Source organism: Podarcis pityusensis, assembly GCF_964106645.2.
Source record: "Podarcis pityusensis genome assembly, chromosome: 11".
Taxonomy (NCBI): Eukaryota; Metazoa; Chordata; class Lepidosauria; order Squamata; family Lacertidae; genus Podarcis; species Podarcis pityusensis.
In genome coordinates this window covers 62,577,819-62,599,305 of record NC_138036.1, presented here as the reverse complement: position 1 = coordinate 62,599,305, position 21,487 = coordinate 62,577,819, and the positions used below count along the sequence as shown (strand labels likewise).

General features: G+C 42.3%; 1 protein-coding gene across 7 annotated transcripts in view; it reads left to right on the top strand.

Moving 5' to 3' along the window:
- The window catches only part of MAMDC2 (MAM domain containing 2), a 71,433-nt gene extending 50,186 nt beyond the window's left edge, over positions 1-21,247 (top strand). For 4 of the 7 annotated variants that reach the window (XM_080972647.1, XM_080972644.1, XM_080972645.1 and 1 more), the window contains 5 exons: positions 14,364-14,457; positions 16,179-16,331; positions 18,263-18,522; positions 19,918-20,002; positions 20,517-21,247. In XM_080972647.1, the coding sequence (XP_080828773.1) occupies positions 14,364-14,457; positions 16,179-16,331; positions 18,263-18,522; positions 19,918-20,002; positions 20,517-20,581 (657 nt within the window). In that variant the 3' untranslated portion in view covers positions 20,582-21,247. Of the gene's footprint in view, positions 1-14,363; positions 14,458-16,178; positions 16,332-16,669; positions 17,423-18,193; positions 18,227-18,262; positions 18,523-19,917; positions 20,003-20,516 lie in introns of those variants that run through there. The other 3 variants (XM_080972649.1, XM_080972650.1, XM_080972648.1) reach the window with 3 other exon arrangements.
- The last annotated feature ends 240 nt before the right edge of the window (positions 21,248-21,487 follow it).

The following is a 21,487-nucleotide window of genomic DNA, read 5'->3' as shown; positions in this document are numbered from 1 at the left end:
TCTTTCCAAATCTGCATGACTTTATCTGCAAAAAACTGCAAAGAGATGACAGTACCAATAGCCATACTTTAAAGCACTCAGCATTAAGTGCCTTCAGCATTTTTGCTTCAAGGTCAGCTAAAAAGACAAGTAGGAGCAACATGAACAGTTTTTGATGAGCAATGGGAACTACTACCGATGATGAAAGAAGTTATCTGCTTTGATATGGGTGCTCTGCAGAATGGGAGAGGTAGGAGAGATCTTGCCTCTGTGTAGCTGTGGCTGTTCATACGTGTATGTATCTATGTGCTGTCCCTATGGATGTCAGGGAGTACGGTATGACTTACATATCAAAATCATGTGAGGTGTACAAAGTATGTTTCTGCTTTAGCTCTCCATATTCCTTACTGCTATTTCTACCTGTTTCCATATTCTAGATTTGCTCTTCTCAAAAAAGAAGCAATGCCTCAAGGTCATTTTATTATTAGGAGTAGGAGTAGGAGTAGAAGTAGAAGTAGAAGTAGTATCCTCATCACATCTTTAAGATTTCTTCAACTAAACAAGTTAGTAGCATGGTCATGTGAGTTTCATTCTGTTTGCTATAAATATAAATAGTGCACCCTCTCTCTCTCTCCTTTTTTTGGGAAAAACCTAAAATATTACAATAAGAAAAGTGAACTAAATATGCAAGCATTAAATGGCAACTTGGATAAGTGGTAGCACTTCTTGAAAACATTTAGGGGTTATAGTGGGTGGCAAAATAACAGTATAATGCTATGAGTCGAAAGACCAATGGCATATTAGGTGTCATCAACAGGAGACTCATTTTCATTATTGCTACTAATAATACTAAATAAGGTAACACCATTTATGTACACAGTGCTTTGCAAAGTCAAGAGGGGAGGTCCCTGACTCAAGGGGATCACAGTCTATAGTGCAATCTTCTTCTTCTTCTTCTTTTTCTTCTTCTTCTTCTTCTCCGGCGATCACTCATAGCTGTGTAAGATTGTCTTCCATAAACACGGTTTTAACAGTGAGTCCGTAAGTGACTATGGAGGCCAATTCTGGATCCACACGTCCTTCCACAGTGGGGACATAGGTTTCTGGATGGGAGTTGGTCCCGGTGAGAGTTTGCCAAACGTGCCTTCCTCTTAGCACGTTTCTCCCTTGCGTTCTGAATTCGAGTGTCGTCAGAGTCCATAACACCTTTGGTCCAGGCTGTTCTCCAACTGGAGCGCTCGCAGGCCAGTGCTTCCCAGTTATATATAGTGCAATATAAGAGGCATTACAGAAGAGACAAAGGGTCCACACAAGTAAGATCACACCTTGAGTGCTGTGTACACAATAATATGTCACCAGCAAAGGGGGCGGCGAATGACTGTGGTTGCAAAACTTTTACATTGAATGAAGAACATGTAGAATTTATAATTTAGTGCACAGCATTTTCTTACAGGTCCCATTTTTAATCTCAATGCAAGCTTAATGAAAATCAGTTGATATTTTCTTGTTCTCCAGCTTTATTCCTTCTCATGAATCTTCATGCCTAGCACTTGTTTGAGCTGGCCTGTGGTTGATTTATGCAACTTTGATTTCCTGGTTGTCTATGGAAATAGTAAATAGTCTATACAGCCAAGTTGTATTTTGGCCATCCTTGAATGTCAAATAGAGTGAGAGAATCAGATGTTTCCATTCCATCCTTTTTAGAACCGTCCTGGTTACATAACTTTTGTAGTTGGAAAAACCTAACACTTTTTAGCAACTTATTTTACTCCATGCTCCTCCACACTGTAAAGAGTACATCATGCAAATATTAAATGAAGTCCATACTTTAGCTTTTGGTGCAGCGTTTTGTGAACATATTTGTTCTCTGAGTCAAAACTGCGTAATGGATGAATGAAAGAACTCTTGTTTCTGAGGCTGTGTAGGGTTTTCCAAGATATGTTTGAATTAGCTGTTTCAGGCAGTTACTGGCTGGAGTATTTTGTACAGGAAAAGTAGCAAGTAGGCCATGGATACAAAATGTGATTGGCCATCTTAGAAAACTCTTGAGTGTGAGTTTAACCAGATAAGCGATAAATCAATAAAGATTTTTAACGGTAAATACAGCTAACAGTTCAATTTAAAACAAAAATAAGAGAATCTGTAGTTAATCGTTCACTCTCTGTCCATCAACAAAGTAAGGACTTAATGCTAAAAAAATCCCTACCATCATGAGAGTTATTTTGCTGGAGCCCAAGGATGAAAAGGGGCAGAAACCTTAGGATTTTTTAAACTACATGTTTTCCTAAGGAATTCTACCCTGTCCAGTCAACACTGTTGCTTTTTGGAGGAACAGGGATCTAGGCCTGATTAAGCAGTGAAGATCCCAGCATGTTCCAAATTTCGGGGGGCTGTAAAAACACCAGTACAGTGGTATCTCGGGTTACAGACGCTTCAGCTTACAGATGCTTCAGGTTACAGACTCTGCTAACCCAGAAATAGTACCTCAGGTTAAGAACTTTGCTTCAGGATGAGAACAGAAATTGCGTGCTGGTGGTGCGGCAGCAGCAGGAGGCCCCATTAGCTAAAGTGGTGCTTCAGGTTAAGAACAGTTTCAGGTTAAGAACGGACCTCCAGAAGGAATTACCGTATTTTTCGGACTATTTCCCCTCCAAAAATGAAGGGGAAATGTGTGTGCGTCCTATGGAGCGAATGCAGACTCCTTGGCTTCAGCGATAGCAACGCGAAGCCTCCGAAGCCTGCGCTCCGGAGGCTTCGCGTTGCTTCCGCTGAAGCCAGGAGAGTCTGCTCTTTGAGGCTGGTGGTGGGGGAAAGCAGCGCTTCCCCCATCGCCAGCCCCAGAGGATGGGGGGCAGCAGGAAGGCGCGCGACGCCTTCCCGCTACTCTCCAACCCGGGTTTGAGGCTGGCGGTGGGGAAAGCAGCGCTTCCCCCATCGCCAGCCCCAGAGGATGGGGGGCAGCAGGAAGGCGCGCGACGCCTTCCCGCTACTCTCCAACCCGGCTTCGAGGCTGGCGGTGGGGAAAGCAGCGCTTCCCCCATCGCCAGCCCCAGAGGATGGGGGGCAGCAGGAAGGCGCGCGACGCCTTCCCGCTACTCTCCAACCCGGCTTCGAGGCTGGCGGTGGGGAAAGCAGCGCTTCCCCCATCGCCAGCCCCAGAGGATGGGGGGCAGCAGGAAGGCGCGCGACGCCTTCCCGCTACTCTCCAACCCGGGTTTGAGGCTGGCGGTGGGGAAAGCAGCGCTTCCCCCATCGCCAGCTCCAGAGGATGGGGGGCAGCGGGAAGGTGCGCGACGCCCTCCCGCTACTCTCCAACCCTCCTTTGGGCTTTTGCGGGAGATGGGGGAATTCCCCCACCTTCCACAAAAGCAGGCAAAAGCCGCTCGCTCTTTAAAGGGGCTCCGCGGCTTCTGCGGGCTTTTCTACGAGGGGGGGAATTCCCCCACCTCCTAGAAAAGCCCGCAGGAGCCGCGAACCCTTTAAAGAGCGAGCGGCTCTTGGGGGCTTTTCCCCAAGGAGGGAGAAGGGACTGACTGGCCGAGTCAGTCCCTTCTCCCTCCTGCGGGCTTTTGGGGGAGATGGGGGAATTCCCCCACCTCCCGCAAAAGCCCGCAAAAGCCTCGTGCTCTTTAAAGGGGCTCCGCGGCTTCTGCTGGCTTTTCTACGAGGGGGGGAATTCCCCCACCTCCTAGAAAAGCCTGCAGGAGCCGCGCACCCTTTAAAGAGCGCGCCGCTCTTGGGGGCTTTTCCCCGAGGAGGGAGAAGGGACTGACTGGCCGTTTCAGTCCCTTCTCCCTCCTGGCCGAAAAGCCCGCAGGAGTCGTGCGGGGCTCCTGTGGGCTTTTGCGGGAGGTGGGGGAATTCCGCCACCTCCCGCAAAAGCAGGGAGAAGGTCTTGGAGTAGCGGACAGGCTGTGTGCAGCCTGTCCGCTGCTCCCAGAGCTGCGGGGGGGAAATCATATTTTTTTCCTTGATTTCCCCCCCTGAAAACTAGGTGCGTCCTATGGGCCGGTGCGTCCTATAGGGCGAAAAATACGGTAAGTTTTTAACCCGAGGTACCACTGTACCAACTTAAAAACAATAGATCATTTATAATAAACATAGACAGTTCTGTCTTGAAACCGGTTTGTCCCATAACTGCTCTAAAGGGGCCACTTCCATGTTGTACTCTTGCAATAGTTTCTCAAGTCAGAACTTTATTATTTGCTGTCAGTAATTTTTCTATTGTTGTAGAAAAAATTGGGATTGGCTTTTGCATCCCAACCTCCCAAGGCGCAAGTCCATGATTGGTCAGAGAAGAATGAATGGAGGCAGGAACCAGTAGAAGGAAAGCAGGGAAGATCTTTAATTTCCTGCTACAGCAGAGTTCCCCTTCTCTTGCAAAGAGGCGAGGAACCAAAACAAAGGTGTGCAAAAACTTTTAAAGACTTTAGAAATTGCCCAGCCCCTTAGCCAAAAGCTACCCCAAAGACATCATACACATCTACAACAGAAATATGAGAGTGCAGCTTGTCTCCTGTCTTACAAGCTACCTGATGTTGTTGTTTAGTCGTTTAGTCGTGTCCGCCTCTTCGTGACCCCATGGACCAGAGCACGCCAGGCACTCCTGTCCTCCACCGCCTCCCGCAGTTTCGTCAAACTCATGCTGGTAGCTTCGAGAACACTGTCCCACCATCTCGTCCTGTCGTCCCCTTCTCTTTGTGCCCTCCATCTTTCCCAATATCAGGGGCTTTTCCAGGGAGTCTTCTCTTCTCATGAGGTGGCCAAAGTACTGGAGCCTCAGCTTCAGGATCTGTCCTTCCAGTGAGCACAAGCCACTCCAGTATCCCTGCCAAGAAAACTCCATGGACAAAGACAACAGGCATATAAAAGCTACCTGATAATGGCTATTAATTGCATTACCTGGCCAGTCTGGGGCATTCTTTTGAGTTGGTAAAATCCTCAATTCTTGAATCCAGGTCACAGGCCTACCCTATTCATACACAGAATAGGCCCTTAAGACAGGATTTGTAAGCGGAAAAGAAATACAGTGGTATCTTGGTTTACGAACTTAATCCATTCCTGAAGTCCATTTTTAAACCGAAACCGTTCTTAAACTGAGGTGTGTTTTCCCTAATGAGGCCTCCCGCTGCCAGTGCCCTTCCACCGTTTGGCTTCTGTTCTTAGACCGAGGTAAAGTTTGCAAACCAGGACACTACTTCTGGTTTTGTGGAGTTCGTAAACAGGACTGTTCTTAAACTGAGGTACGACTGTAGTGGGAAAGTTTCTACAAGATATTTCCTTCTGCAGAGGAAATATTTAGAGTCATTAGGAAAGCCAAAATGGCTTTTGGGATTGTTCTGTATGCTAAAATAAAGTGTAATTTTCTCAGGGACTATTTCCTAAATTCTGAAGGGTAAAGGATTAGTTTTCTGGAAACTAATGTGAGTTCACTATGTGTGTGCCCCCTAAAATTTTATCATACCATAAATATATTGTAAAACATTGATTTTTCTCCTCACTTTCTTGTTGGTGACTGTGTAAGCAAGGGGGAGGCTAAGAATAATTTCTGTTTAGGACAAAATATTTCCCTGTTGTAAAAAGAATCAAAGAGTAAAGTATTGCACTTGGGCAAAAAAAATGAGAGGCACAAATACAAGATGGGTGACACCTGGCTTGAGAGCAGTACATGTGAAAAGGATCTAGGAGTCTTGGTTGACCACAAACTTGACATGAGCCAACAGTGTGACGCGGCAGCTAAAAAAGCCAATGCAATTCTGGGCTGCATCAATAGGAGTATAGCATCTAGATCAAGGGAAGTAATAGTGCCACTGTATTCTGCTCTGGTCAGACCTCACCTGGAGTACTGTGTCCAGTTCTGGGCACCATAGTTCAAGAAGGACACTAACAAACTGGAACGTGTCCAGAGAAAGGCAACCAAAATGGTCAAAGGCCTGGAAACGATGCCTTACGAGGAACGGCTAAGGGAGCTGGGCATGTTTAGCCTGGAGAAGAGGAGGTTAAGGGGTGATATGATAGCCATGTTCAAATATATAACAGGATGTCACATAGAGGAGGGAGAAAGGTTGTTTTCTGCTGCTCCAGAGAAGCGGACACGGAGCAATGGATCCAAACTACAAGAAAGAAGATTCCACCTAAACATTAGGAAGAACTTCCTGACAGTAAGAGCTGTTTGACAGTGGAATTTGCTGCCAAGGAGTGTGGTGGAGTCTCCTTCTTTGGAGGTCTTTAAGCAGAGGTTTGACAACCATATGTCAGGAGTGCTCTGATGGTTTCCTGCTTGGCAGGGGGTTGGACTCGATGGCCCTTGTGGTCTCTTCCAACTCTATGATTCTATGATTCTATAGGTATAGTTTCACCAGTGAAGAAACAGACTTGTAAAATTAAGACACAGGAAGTCTAATTGAGAGACTTCCGGGTTAGCGCCTCCTGCAATGGCGGAATTCCTCTGATCGGGAGGAATCCGCTCCGTGGAAATCAGGGTCTGGCTGCCACGGCGAAGGCGGAGATCCACTAAAACCCACAGGCGGGAGAAGCTTGTGGCCATGGGATTCGGCTGGCACCTTTTGCGCCTCCCCTACTCGCGGGGAAACCCGGTTTCGGGCATCCGGAGCGACGTGGGGTGAGTGGCGCGGTGCTTCGAATCGACTGCTTCTTTCACTGATTGAAGCCGCATTGCTGTTGCAGGAGAGCGCTGACTTTTTCCTGTGGACAATTTGATCTTAAAACAACTATCCATGAGTAGAACGGAAAATTGGATTCTTAAACGTCTTAATTTGGCACTGAAACGGGGAGGTTTCAAACAGGAAGTCCGCCTTCCCCTTTTGTAAATAGATTGAAGCAAAGAGGCTGCAAGCTAAAGCCTTGGAAAGTCTCTCATAAAGGATTAAACTTCCATCGGTTAAATCATCAAACCCCCCTTGGAAGCAGGAGAAGAGGGGGGAAATTTAAGATCGCGTAAGCCTGCAGGAGAGAGTGAAGAAAGTCAAATTACCACCGCTCTGAACCTGGAACCGGGTTGCTAGTAAGATTGAAGTTTCGGATATGCTCATTGACTGTGAATAGATCGTCTGCTGACAGTAAGTTAAAGAAGAGAAATACATTATTCCCATTGTCTCCTTCTGCGTTTAAAAAGGAGTAAAAGTAACTGGAAATTGAAACCCACTTTATTGTTTGAACTGTGCTTAAAAGGATTGATACAAATAGAAATTGTTTCCCCCTAGAGGAAGCCTTTGAAATTGTTACAAGAGCTGAGCTGGGGGAATTTCCACCTGCAAGATAAAACTGTGAGAATCTGGGATTGACCTTGGACCGTTAAGAATGTTGACAGAAGAAGCCTTAGTGGTTGCATTTTGTAAGATTAATGATTCACTGGAACAGCTTCATAAGAAGACGGATGTGAGGACTATAAAAATTGATAACTTGGAACAAAAAGTGACTAATTTGGCACAAAAAGTCAATATTAATACAGAAATTATTCAGGAATCGATACAGGGATCTATTTTGACATGGCAAATTGAGGAGAAGGCGGGGGAGAAAGTTTTTGCTGTGGAACCTAAAGTGGCACAAGTGGTGAGGGAGAGAGCCCCAGCCTTACAGTTGCAATTTGATGATTATAAGTTGATGCCTTCCAAGACTGAATTTAGAGAAAGTCAGACTTTTAGGATTGGAGCCCCGCTTGGACTGGAGAAAGAAAGTTGGATAGATCCCCTCATGGAGGGGTTTATTGACCTTTGGGACCTGGACTTGGATCAGGAGGAGACTGGAGTTGTGGGGACCGCCAGACTTGGAGAAACTTTGAAACACGACTGGAACTATCTTTTGAATTTCAGTTCTAACTATGGAGATTTGGCCGACTTGTCGAGAAGGAATAAAAACATTGCTAGATGGGAATTTCCCGGAGATCTACTTTTCAGCATCAAAGGAAGGAAAATAAGAACAAGATCAGGAGAAGACAAAGTAAAGTGCATGTATAAATATGAAGAAGACTTGCAGAAGGGACCTGGAAAAGAGTTAAGAGCCTAGGACAGAAGATCACCAGGTTGATGGGCTATATGGAATTGACGGAAATGACTGGCAGAACCCGAGACCAGGGAGAAGAGACGGTGGAAGAATATTGGAAAAAGATTAAAATCTATATATGGAAATAATGTAAAATTAATGAGTGTTAGAAAAATGTTGGAAGGGAATTATACGGCTTTAGTAGAAATGTTTTAAGGAATCAAGTATAAATAAGTATTATAGTATTAATGGAAAATAAGGTTAAAATATGTTAAGATAATTACATGACAGAAAATAGAGAAAGATGGAAAGGATTTGCTGAAACAATTAATAGAAATGGAATACAAAAAGGGAGGTGAGAGGAGGTCGATGAAACAAGGGAATGAAAGAGAGGATATTGAGATGGTATGATGTGTGTTTTTTGAATTGTTTTTGCTTTTGTTTTGTTTAATGTGTTAATGTTAATGTTGCGTTCTGTATTGTTTATATTGTATTGTATTGTATTGTATTGTATTGTTTTCTCTTTTGCTTTTCTTCTTCTTTTCTTTTTTCTTTTCTTCTTTTTGTAAGGTTTAAAAGCAATAAATATTATTTCAAAAAAATAATTGAATGCCGAGGACTTGCTAAGCACATCACTATCCTATTTTTCTGTTCAGGTAACCATTTCTGTTGCACTGTGTAACTGTTTGAATATACAGGAGATGCAACAAGAATAGTCTCCAGCCTTGGTTTTCTCTCAGGGCTCTTTTCTCCTTCATTCTTCAGTGCTGCAATTGCTGTTCCTTTTTTATCCTTGGACAGAAAAGCATCTGCATAATTTGTCCTCATTATACTTTAAACATGGGATACTGGAGATCTGATATCTGTGACTATATTTTATTTTGGGGTGCATTTATATACAACACAATCGGCCATGACTTCTGGACAATTCACATTACAATTCAGTAACCAAGAAATGCAGATACAACCAATTAACATCTACTAAAACAATCAGTATGAAACCTGTATCAGCACAAAGTCACTGATAAGCCAACACAAAGCCTTATGAAGCAAGAATAAAACAGTTGTAAGCATGTGGTCATTATCCACTTCCTGCTGTACTCCCAATTAAATCATTCCCATAGATACTGCCCACATAGCACTATATTCACTCACAAATAAAGTGACATTGTTGGATTTTCTGTTGCAGAAGGGGAAATGGAGTCTCAAAAGCAGTACAGTGGTACCTCTGGTTAAGTACTTAATTCTTTCTGGAATTAACCTGCAGAATGAAGGAGAAAAGAGCCCTGAGAGAAAACCAAGGCTGGAGACTATTCTTGTTGCATCTCCTGTATATTCAAACAGTTACACAGTGCACAGTTACTTAACCTGAAACTGTTCTTAACCTGAAGCACCACTTTAGCCAATGGGGCCTCCCGCTGCTGTCGTGCCGCCGGAGCACAATTTCTGTTCTCATCCTGAAGCAAAGTTCTTAACCTGAGGTACTATTTCTGGGTTAGCAGAGTCTGTAACCTGAAGCGTATGTAACCTGAGGTACTTGGTTGACAAGTGGGTCCTGAAAGAATGAGTAACTAGTTGAACCAATTTAAAAACATTTGAGAAGTACTGGTATAATGGTTAAAGTGTCGTCCTAGGACTGGAAATACTTGTATCAGACATTGGTCCAGTATTTCTACTGCCTCACCAGGACCAGATTAAAAAGGAGGAATGTTTACATGGCTTCACTCAGCAGCTTCATGTAGTAGTTGCCACAGGGGAAATGTAGACTCTGAAGATGGAAGCCGCCTGACCCCATAGAGTCAGGAAGGAGGGAGCAAAAGGCTAGGTGAGAGCCGTCCCCGGACGGGGGCTGGTGGTGGTGGTGGGGAGTTGGGGGCACTCCTCACTGTCTTTGGTGCGCACAAGTCAAGGGTCTGGCTGGGCCCTAGAGAAGGGGGATCAGTGGGGTGGGAAGGAGCGGCAGGGGTTTGGGGAGATTGCGGTAGGTAGGTATCAGCTGTGCAGAAAAACCTGTCTGGTGGGGGAAAGCAAACTCGGACTCCTGTTTTTCGAATGGGGAGGGGAAGATTTTTCAGATCCCCTCCAGTGTCTCTCACATCCACACACACACCTTCATAAGGAAAGGGGACCTTTGGGGTCACTTTGACTCCTGCTCTGTGCACTTGGATCTTCTCTGGGCGGGATTTCAGGGGTTGGATTCTCTTTTACACCCACAAATACTGGGTTCTCCTGCATTTCCATGCAGTGCATCTGCCAGGGACAGATTAAATTTGCTTAATAAATAAATATATTAAATCTATTAATTGTGTATATTAAATAATATTGACTATGTTGTGAACACTTTATTTAATGATATGGAGCTGCCTGTATACTTCTGTGCTCAACTCATCTTCTAAATCCTGTTCTTCTTTCTGGAATTCAAAGTTCTACCGCTTTCCTAGCCTCCTCTTTGGCAGTGAGGCTCAGAGCAGAGATCCTATTACAGTATTTTGACTCATCCATTGTAGGAAGGTACAAATGTGTGTACTCAACACATTTACAAATTGTAACCATGTTTTCTGATAATTTAATGTAACCTCGGTGGAGGGAAAAACAGTATCACTGCAGAAGTGGAAACCCTGATATTTAAAAATTATTCTACATTGTGTGCATACGTGCAGTTCATGTTTCTATTTGTGATTTGTTTGGTTGTGCCCTGTGAGCTTGAAAGTACAGATGATAAACAACTGGAAACTCTCACCGATTTTGTCCTCGCATCATAGATTTTTTAAAAAATAAAACGAGAAGACACATTAGATCACCGTAGTTTTCAGATACTGTGGCATGAAAGAACAAGAAAGATGGCTGAAATGGCTAGTGTGGGTATCCTCTGGGAGACCAGGGTTCAAATCCCCACCTATGCATGAAGGTCACTGAGTGACCTTGGGACAGTCCCCACCTCTCAGCCTGTCCTGCCCCACAGGAGGGTAACATGGGGAGGGGGAGAACCATGTGTGCCAGCTTGAGCTCTGTGGAAGAAAAGTGGGATAGAAATGTAATAATAAAGAAATAATGGCTAGGGTGTTGGGTCTGAAGAAACATAATGAAAGGGCAAATCACTACATTAGCTTCAGTAAGAATGGAAATGATTTGTTGCAATAGTTTCTCATTTGATGTTGAATATATCACAGAAAGCAAGAGACGGTACTTCATGCAGCATGATTAAATGTGAGATATTGTTCAGCTGTCATGCTACATTAAATTGAAAAGACTATGCAGATTTAGATCCTCTTGAGAATTTGTAATTTAATTCATGTGATTGTTCATTGGCAAGTTTTTGAGGAACTGTTTGCTTGGAGACTTAAAGTGTATCTACCAAAGGGCCAACAGAAATAATTCATGTTGGCAGGTCATCTGCAAGATACATTAACCAGTTGAAATGGCAAATGGAAGTATGTAAAGTCAACATTTGAACAGCCCCCACCCAGATTCAAAGTTTTTACAAGGTGCACAGGGATTTCAGTTCCATCTGTTATAGATGAAGCAGCAGAATAATTGCAGAGATTGTTCAGATGCTGTTCAGAAAACATATTTATAATTGTATTTGTTGCCTCTTGCAAAAGGGCTTCTTGCTTCAAGCATAAACCTGTCAAGTATCAGTGGAAGAATTACTACCTACAGTGGAGTCTCAGCCAGCAGACTTTGGCCTTTACAGTGGACGCTCGGGTTGCGAATGTGATCCGTGTGGGATGCACGTTCACAACCCGCAGCTGCGTGTCTGCGCACGCGTGGGTTGCGATCCGGCGCTTCTGCACATGCGCAACCACCGAAACCCAGACGTAATCTGTTCTGGTACTTCCGGGTTTCGGCGGTCCATAACCCGAGAAAACGCAACCTGAAGCGTCTGTAACCCGAGGTATGACTGTATTTGCCAATTCTGCTACTAATTATCCTAAAAAAGAATTAGCTTTCTGGTTTATAAAATAGGAGGGGGAACAAATGGTCTTTTGTTAAGGTCTGGCATGCAATTTGCATTATTCACTTGCCTACTGCCTTTCAGATAGTAACATGGAAAAGAAATTTTTGTTTCCAAATACATTAACCCAGCCCTGGAAGCAATGTTTATTCTGCTTGTAAAGGCTACTTTAGATTATTCCCTGTGGTGGCTGTGTTCCCATAACATGCCATTTGTGTTCAGAGGCTTACCACGGATGGAAGATTTTTTATTTATAGGAGTGGAGAAACTCCCCCTTTCTCCTTCAGTTGTTTCATCTTTTAAGTATAGGGTAAAATTGATCAGATAGCTCCCCTCACACCAATGTATTAATCTAGTTAAATTGTATAGTGTCCATCTTACTGTATTTCCATTCCGGAGACCCAATAATTGCTTCACCTGTCTGCCCATAATCTTTGCAATCTTATACTATTGGCTTTAATATTTATATGTTGTGATTAGTGATGTTATGAGAATATATGCCCCCATGTATAAGACAACCCCTATATTTTGTGACCGGGGGGTCACCACCGCCAGTCGCTCTACAGCCTGCACACCACTGCAAATTGCACGCATTGCCATGGCCACCAATCATATGCATGGTCGCCACTCAAAGCCCACCTGCCCACTAGACACAACCACACACGCCTCAACACTGCCGCAAATCAACATCCAATTGCCATAGTTGCAGCCAATTGTCAGCAGACCTTGCCGCAGCAACCAATCGCCAGCCGAATCGCAGCTGCCAATCTCCTGGCTGCTGACACCAATCGCCCAACCCCCCCTATGCTATCCGTGTATAAGAGGACCCGCTATTTTTGCCTATTATTGCTAAGGAAAAAATATCTACACTGAAAAATATGGCAATATTTTGGAGAATATTCTCGATTAATGAGAATATTAGAGAATTTTCATTTAAAATAGAATCTTCATTTTAATGCATTGAAAATTATATAATAATAAATTTTATTTATACCCCGCCCTCCCCAGCCAAGGCTGGGTTCAGGGCGGCTAACAACCAATAATAAAAATAAGTTGAATGAATACAACTTGAAAAACAAGATTAAAATACAACATTAAAACATTAAAATTCAGCCTCATCACAGGAGGAGAAAGGAAAAAAGGAGGAGGAGGGAATCAAATTGACTCCAAGGCAAAGGCCAGGCGGAACAACTCTGTCTTACAGGCCCTGCGGAAAGAAATCAGATCCTGCAGGGCCCTGGTCTCATGAGGCAGAGCGTTCCACCAGGCCGGAGCCAGTGTTGAAAAGGCCCTGGCTCTGGTTGAGGCTAATCTCACTTCCTTAGGGCCCGGGACCACTAGGGTGTTGCTATTTATGGACCTTGAGGCTCTCCGTGGGGCAGATCGGGAGAGGTGGTCCCGTAGGTACGAGGGTCCTAGGCCGTGTTTATTCAAAAACATGTTTATTCATGGGTAAACTTGTTAGGATGGCAACCAAAATCTGTACAGATACTTTTATTCAGTGGGGCAATGCAGTGAATTCATGTTCTTTGATTTTTTGCACCAAACTTGAAATTGAAAATTCAACGTGAAAGACTCACATTAATCACTAAGCCTGCCACTAACCGTATATTTTCCATCAACTTTGAATTCTAATTATGTTGTGTATACATCACTGTATGGCCAAGGGTATAGAATTGCTAAGAATAAGGTCACACCAAAATAGAAAGAAGGCTGTTACACAGGGGTCGGCAACCTAAGGCCCATGGGCCACAAGTGGCCTACGGGGGTGGTTTTACCGGCCTCCGAGCTGCCTGCTTGGTGAGTCCCCGCACGCTGCGCTAAACCGAGAGCACAGCGTGGGGACTCACTTTTGCAGCACCGGAAATCAAGTCTGCACACATGCCAGAAATCGCATGCACTCAGGCGAGGGATCTCCACTGGAGTGAACTGGCCCAGACAAGGTAAGCCTTGCCAACCCCTGCTATTACATATAGTTGAAATTACTTACACTAGCAATATCACAGCTTGACTTATTATTTACTAGATTTTTTAAATGTGGGTTGTAAAACTGGTTCTTACATTAGAATTTAGTTTGTGGAGAATATTCGCACCTCCCATCACTAGTTGTGATAAAATATATTTTATTGCCGTCTGATCCTTTGGGATGAAGTACTGCCTAAAAATGTAAATAGTAAAGAATATTTTGTACTAGAGCTAGTCAGGATTTATCATACATTCAGAAAAATATAAATGTTACTTAACATAGGCTTGTGCTGAGATGAGACTACATAGGAACGCCTCTCTTTTCAGACTAAAATTGTTCAAATGTCTTCAGCAGAGAACACTAAAAAAGAAATGAGGAAAGCTCTTTTCCTAGAAAAAGGAGACTACAAGGACTGATAAAACAAAAGCATTTAAAAAGTAACATCTTTTCTATAAATTTCAGGTAGTGTTCGTGAGCTGGTGTAGAAGCTTTTGGGATTGTGGACTAGTGGCGCTAGATGATGTGTCAGTGAGTTTAGGAAGCTGTCAAGCAGCTGGTAAGTTAAATATGCATATGGTGTCCACAGGGTTTCTAAGAATTATCTCTTATTATGTCTCTTATAGAATTCCCTAATTAATTCCATACTTTTCTTTCAGAATATCTCACAACATACCACAATTTTTTAAAAAGATTTTATTTATATATTTCAAATTGTTATCGGTATATTATTTTCCAATTTACATTTAACTTGACCTCCCATCCACCCCTCCCTCCCTGGTTTTTCCCATTTTCCAAAATATGCTCCATGTTGTAGTTATTCTATACCTTGCCTTCTCCAGTGTTTTCAAATATATATTTTATTGCTGATCTTACTGTAAAGCCACTTGCGTTTTAGCTTAGTTTACAGTAGTTTTTTTTAAATCCTCAATTTCTGTTTCTCACCACAGTACATTATCATTGCTCAGTTAGTTGTAAAGATACAAATTAAGTCAAATAACTATGCATCTGAGCCTGCCTTTACTCAGTAATATGGAAATGATAAATGGATTCACAGGCTTTACTCATATGTGTATTGTGACATATCAGTCCCAATCCATGAGCAGCACATGCATGGAAATCTCACCATACCAAGCACATTCCCAGCCTAAACCCATATGGACACCCAAACACACCTGAATATGCAGGTGTGCTCTGTCCTGGGTGCTCTCCTATTAGGGACCTAAAATTAAGTAGTGTGGGAACAGATAAGCTGTGGCTGTCTAAGACATTGTTGGCCTGAGCCCTCCTCGGCCCCCAGCCAGCATGGCCAGTGGTCCGCAATGCAGGGTGTTGTAGTCCAGCAAGATCTGGAGCGCCAGAGATTCCCCAGCTCTGAAATATAGAATACAAAATACTTGCAATCTTCTGGAGAATCCAGGGCACCGGAGAAAGAGTAGCCAGCTCACACTAATGCTAGCAGTTCATTCAGGAAAATGATGTTAGTGGTTGCTGGGAACACGGGAAACAGGCCTGTGCATCCTTGCCTCCATTGTCCCACAAGCCTGCCTTATAACTGCCTTATAACCACATCCATAGAGCGGGATGATGTTGCTGATGAGTAATAGAATGTATTCAAAGGGAAGCGACAAAGAATATGGATGCTTTCCTTTAGCACATTAAATTCCCATTATATCACACTTGTCATGAGATGAGTCTACAGGGTTTCCTTCCTTGTCTGCTCTGAAAGCAGGAACTTATGGAAGGCCAGAATGAACTGTGCTTTCTGCATTGTGCAAGATGCAATTTGAGTTCTCCCATGTCAATAATGCTTACTTTCTGGGGTAACACTTCCAAAATGTCCGCACTGGCATTAGAGATCCAAACTGTGAGTAGGGGAAAAAATCCTATGCAAATATATAATTAAGGTCATATTCTTAAGTCTCCAGGACCAAGGCAAACTATATTTTCAGTCAGGCCTGCATTTTCCTCAAGTACATTATTCGTCCATAAAGTTTATTTTAGAGTGAAAAGCAGGTGTGTTTTATGGTTTAATGCTGTTTTATGTAAAGGGATCCAAAGCCATTTTGCTTTCATAATTTCAGAAAGTAGAAAACATTGGAAAGTGTCATCAGTGTTGCTTTTTAAAACTGACAAATTCAAATAGATTAATGGATACTGCAAATTTTAGGTAACAGGTAAAGTTGGTGATGACTTCCAACCACGATGCCATATATGTGTGGTATTTCAGACAGGGTTGGACCTACTTTGAACTGTAACTCTGTAAATTCTTTGTTACAGATATATTGCCTGCTTTTCCTGGAGAATGTACTTTTGAGCGAAATGAATGTGGGTTCATTCAGCAAAATAGAAACCGGAGTGGTTGGCATAAGAGAAGAGGTCAGACACCAACATCTTATACTGGACCCAAAGGAGACCACACTTCTGGGGTAGGTGAGTTAAACTGTAAATTTTTAGCTAGAGGGCATTGACTAAAATATGGAAGATCAGAGAATAAGACAGAAAGTTTTCTTATCCAATACATTTTAGGTAAGGCAGGACTCTCCAGAGTATTTAGAGGGGATAATTTCTTTTATAATGTACACGGGTCAATAAACCATAGTTGCTTATTCTGCAAAGAGGATTTACACAGTTAAGAACCCAGACAAACCCCTTTAAACAGGTTTACTCTTTTCCTATTAACAAACAAAAAAGCTGATCTTACAATGTAGGTTGCTTTGTGCATTAAAGAGACCTGTAACAAATTATTGACAGTCTCATTTCTTTTTCAGTCACTTCCAATAAGCCTGGGCAGGAAAAGAACAACACTTGAACACTCAAGCCATTATAAAATCTGGATTATTTATTCCAGTACCTTGACATTTTGCAAAGAGTCTGCCTGGTGAGAGCTCTGAGGTGGCCAAATTATGAAAAGCTAAGAAATAGGTTGATAATAGAGCTGTGAAAATATTTTCCCTTTAAGTGCAATTTTAACCTGTTGGGATGTCCATTTTTTGTGCACCCATAACATACCACCAGTTGAGATTCTATCAAAACTTCAGCAGAGCCAAAGGGAAATAATTCACAGAATTCTACAATTTTGCCTCTACTGTATCTTCAGTAAAAATATTTAAAACATGGGTATAAAAACAACTAGAATTAGTAATAAGTAGTACTGAGGCAACATCAGATGCTATTTCTACAGTTCATAGTTCTGATTTTTTAAATGATGCACAAACTTGTGTTTTAATTTAGATGATCTTGGATTCCTAAATTTTCAATTTTCTCAGCTTCATTGTGTCACAGAAGACTAGCTTAGAAACCAAATAATTGTAGTTGTTTAACGATCTGTGTACCCCAGTCGGTTTTATACCATCTTCAATGGATTCTGTGTTGTTGCCAAAAATAAATTTCAACTTAGGTTGAAAATATGACACAGATTACCGTATTTTTTGCTCTATAGGACGCACTTTTTCCCCTCCAAAAATGAAGGGGAAATGTGTGTGCGTCCTATGGAGCGAATGCAGGCTTTCACTGAAGCCTGGAGAGCGAGAGGGGTCGGTGTGCACCGACCCCTCTCGCTCTCCAGGCTTGAGGAAGCTACCCGCAAGCCTTCAGAGCACGGCGGGAGTGCCTGCCGGGCTCCGCAGGCTTGCGGATAGCAGCCTGCAGCCCGAAGCCCGGAGAGCGCAGCGCTGCACACCCCTGGCTTCGGGCAACTATCTGCAAGCCTTCGGAGCGCGGTGGGAGTTCCCGCCGGGCTCCAAAGGCTTGTGGATAGCAGCCTGCAGCCCAAAGCCTGAAATATTTTTTTTTTCTTTATTTCCCCCCAAAAAAACTAGGTGTGCCCTATGGTCTGGTGCGCCCTATAGAGCAAAAAATACGGTACTTAAAAAAACACTTCCCAATAATATTTCTCCAAGTTCAAAGAATCCTCAAGCACATTGTTAACTAATGCAATTCTGTGCAGCGATATCCATAGCACCCAACAGCTGTTCTTGCTATTCTTGGTCTCTTTCCATCTCCTGAGATTGCTATCAATTCTCATTTCTTTCAGGATTGACTGGGGTGGTCAAGAGGAGGGGGGAGAATTTTTTTCCTTGACAAAATGAGTAGCAAAGAAGAGTGGAATTGTAGCAATAGAGGCAGGAATATATGAACTTGTTGATTATTAGATGCAGTTGTAGTTTGAACATAAAAAACTGCTGCCACTGATGATTGTGAAATGGCGACACTGTGAGAAAGCAATGCCTTGGTGCACTAGGCAGCTCCAGGAAAGTCTAACTGAACTGTGAACAAATTAATTCCTTATGCAGAACAAGCCCCAAGGGTAGGGTACTCATTACAGCATTTATGGAGGTGCGTATCTTTTTCTTTTAAAAAAGGACATTACATGTACATAGAGGCATCCAACATGATCTATGGACAGAAGACACAGCTTGTTTCAAGGGTATTACGACGGACTGTTGGACATCAGTGTCTTACATTTTTTTATCACATGTATGGCTCTGGAACAGGGCTATTAAATGTTTATATGAAAAAGCATGGTGATAAGGACGAGATCCTCCTCTGGAGACGGCATGGTGAACAAAGCATCACATGGTTAAGAGGCCAAATAGAATATACATGTGATAGATCTCATCAGGTAAGTTAACATTGCAGCAATGGATCCCATGGGGGATGTTTATGACATGTTATAACTCACTTTTAGTTGCTAACACACATGCTGCAGTCTTGCAACAGAGTCTGAAGCAACTCAAATGAATGGAAAAGAACCACTGCTAGAATTGGGGTTACTTCACTTTCACCTTAGGATTCATGGTAAGGAGGATTGTTACCTCTTTGCAATGCAGGTAAATCCAGTACAGTATTATGTGCTTTGGTTCCATAGCCAAGGTAACAGTTTTTTCTTTATGGATTTAGGTAGCAATAGCCTGAGTAACATTGGGTTGTAGTCCCAAACTGCCCCAGGTGTGTTCCCATGTAGTCACTTTTAAAAGTAATGTGGGGAAAACCGTGTACCGATCTAGCTATTTAAACCAACACAGTGAAAATAACTCAGTGGAACAAAAATATTTTTTTCAGCTCAGTTCTCCTGATTGGCCTTGTCTGCAAGTAACCTTTGAGTGGCCCAAGCAAGGGAACATGGTGACTCAAGTTAACAGTGAATAACTCTGAACCAGCTGATCATATAATATAGGTGGGCTTTTTTGGCAACAATGCCATCCTTGTACCTGTATGCTCAGAAGTAAACTTCATTGAGTTCCATGGTACTTACTCATAGACCTGGAATACTGCTATAATACAGACCTGGCTGGAGCCACACATGAAAGCTGAAGAAGCAGAAGGGATACAATCCTATGCAAACTTGGAGAAAGTTCAAATAAGCACAGTGGAACTTGCTTCTGTAAACATGCTCTGTATGTTGATCTAATGGTGCAATCCTAGGCATACCTGCTCCGAGGCAAGTCCCACTGGTAAGTGGGTATAGGATTACAGCCTTAACTGTACCTGAGAAGCTACAATACTGGTAATAATAATTGGAATTTTTCTTTAAGTTAAGGTATCTATCTGCCAGGCAGTCCTAAGAGAATATGTTTAATGTTCTGGATGCAATAAAGAAATAGATTTCATTAAAACACATTGGCCTGTATCCTAGCTAATGTGACTAGAAGGAAACCAGTGTAAGGGGGCTTTTTGTCTTCCTTCCAACACATCCAATGGTCACTGGAGGGTCAGAGAACCCTCCTGAATAACATGGAGTGGGAGGTGGATGCTGAAGTAGGGGGGTGGGGTGGGAAGTTTCCCAAAATTCAGTAGGGTAATTCCCCCTCCTACATCACAAACCCTCCAGAGAGACTTTTCAGTGGGTACAGAGGGTTGGAGTGGATGGGGAAGTCTTTGCATTAATTAGGTCCATGACATGATGGCTAAAAAATATTTCAGTTGACTGAAGAATTTCTTCTATATATACTTTTCAAATTATTGGAAACTTTACCTTCAAAAATATTTTTAAAATTGTATTTTTAAAAAAATACAGATTATATTTGAAGCAGTTCGTGGAATATCAGTAAGAAGTGACATTGCCATTGATGATATTTTATTTCAGAGAGGACCTTGTAAAGGTAAATTATATTTACTTTAAGTTCTTTTTCACTTCATTTCTAGTCCCCCCCCCCACATTTCCTTGTGATAGATGACTATATGAAGCAGTACAGTGAGGCAGCTCCTAGTGGCACTTGTGTGTTGAATCCATGTAGATGTAAACATACACAACTTGTTGGTGGGGTGCTTCCCCAACCCTTCCAAGCAGATTTGGGGGTGCATGGCACGGAGGAGAGAAAGGAAAAGTCCTGTTGCATGAGTGAACCTCTTAAGTCAAATCCCGCCTGATTCTTTTATCAAATGATACCAACTGCTTGAAATTCCACTAGGCCATTATTTGAATGAATTTCATTATTATGGCTGGAATACTATACCCTCCTACCTGGGAGTAAGCTCCATTAAAGCTGATGTGACTTATTTCCAAATAGACAGGTATAAGTTTGCACTGTGTTTGTTTTTCAATAGCAGCCCATGTTAAAATGATTATCTATAGAATAGTATGCTACTTCAAATATTCTTTTCCTCCACCTCTAGAAACAGGAGAACCCATACTGCAGTCTTCTGGTTATTCTGCCGATTTTAATGAAATTGAATACTGAGCTCCGCAGAAGCAGAGGGAATAGCACCTTGCTTATCTACAATAGGAACTGCACAGCTCCCTCCCTGCTCTCAGTTGTAGAGTGATAAATGCTGAACTATTTTGTTAGCAGCGTGAAGGTATGGCAAGAATTCAGCCTTGCCAATGAAGTTACTGACTCAGGGTTTCCCTCACTTTGTTTTTTATTGTATTTTATTTTGCATGTGACGTAATAGACAAATGTGTTTTTGGTAAACATTTTTGGGCACATAATTACAGAAAGCAAAATGGACAAAATATATAATTTGTCATTGTGTTAACTAAAACTGCATTCAGTGAATGTCTTGTCTTTGGCAAATTATGGATTTAATTTTAGAATTTAGCAAGAATGGAGAAAATATTATTAAAAGCTAGTAATATTCTGTAGGTCAAATGAAATAGTTTTCAATTGTTGTTCAGGAAACTTCAGGGAACCCATTTATAAAAATATTAAGTATCACATATAAACGATTTGGGTAGGTTTTTTTGTTTTTGGCTATTCCTTGCCAAACAATTATTGTAATGAATCCATTTGTCATTCCAGCAGCTAACAGATGAACTGCTGTAAAGGTTCTGTTAAAGTGCTGATTACAATACATAAACAGTGACCTGCATACATTACAGCAGACTGGAATGCAGGTGTTGTTTTTTTTAAAAAAATAGTTTTATAGACTTGTGCAGAATTGTCTTTATCATACTCAGCCACAAACAATCTGCCTTCCTGTTAGAAACAGATGATGCATATTTGATTGCTGAATATTTTATATTTTATAGATATGTATGGGTGTGTGTTTTGTGTGCGCATGCACGTGTATTTACATCACGTTTTTCTATAATTTGGAACAAGGTAATAAAATACAATTTAAAATGATTTCTCTGACTCCACTTA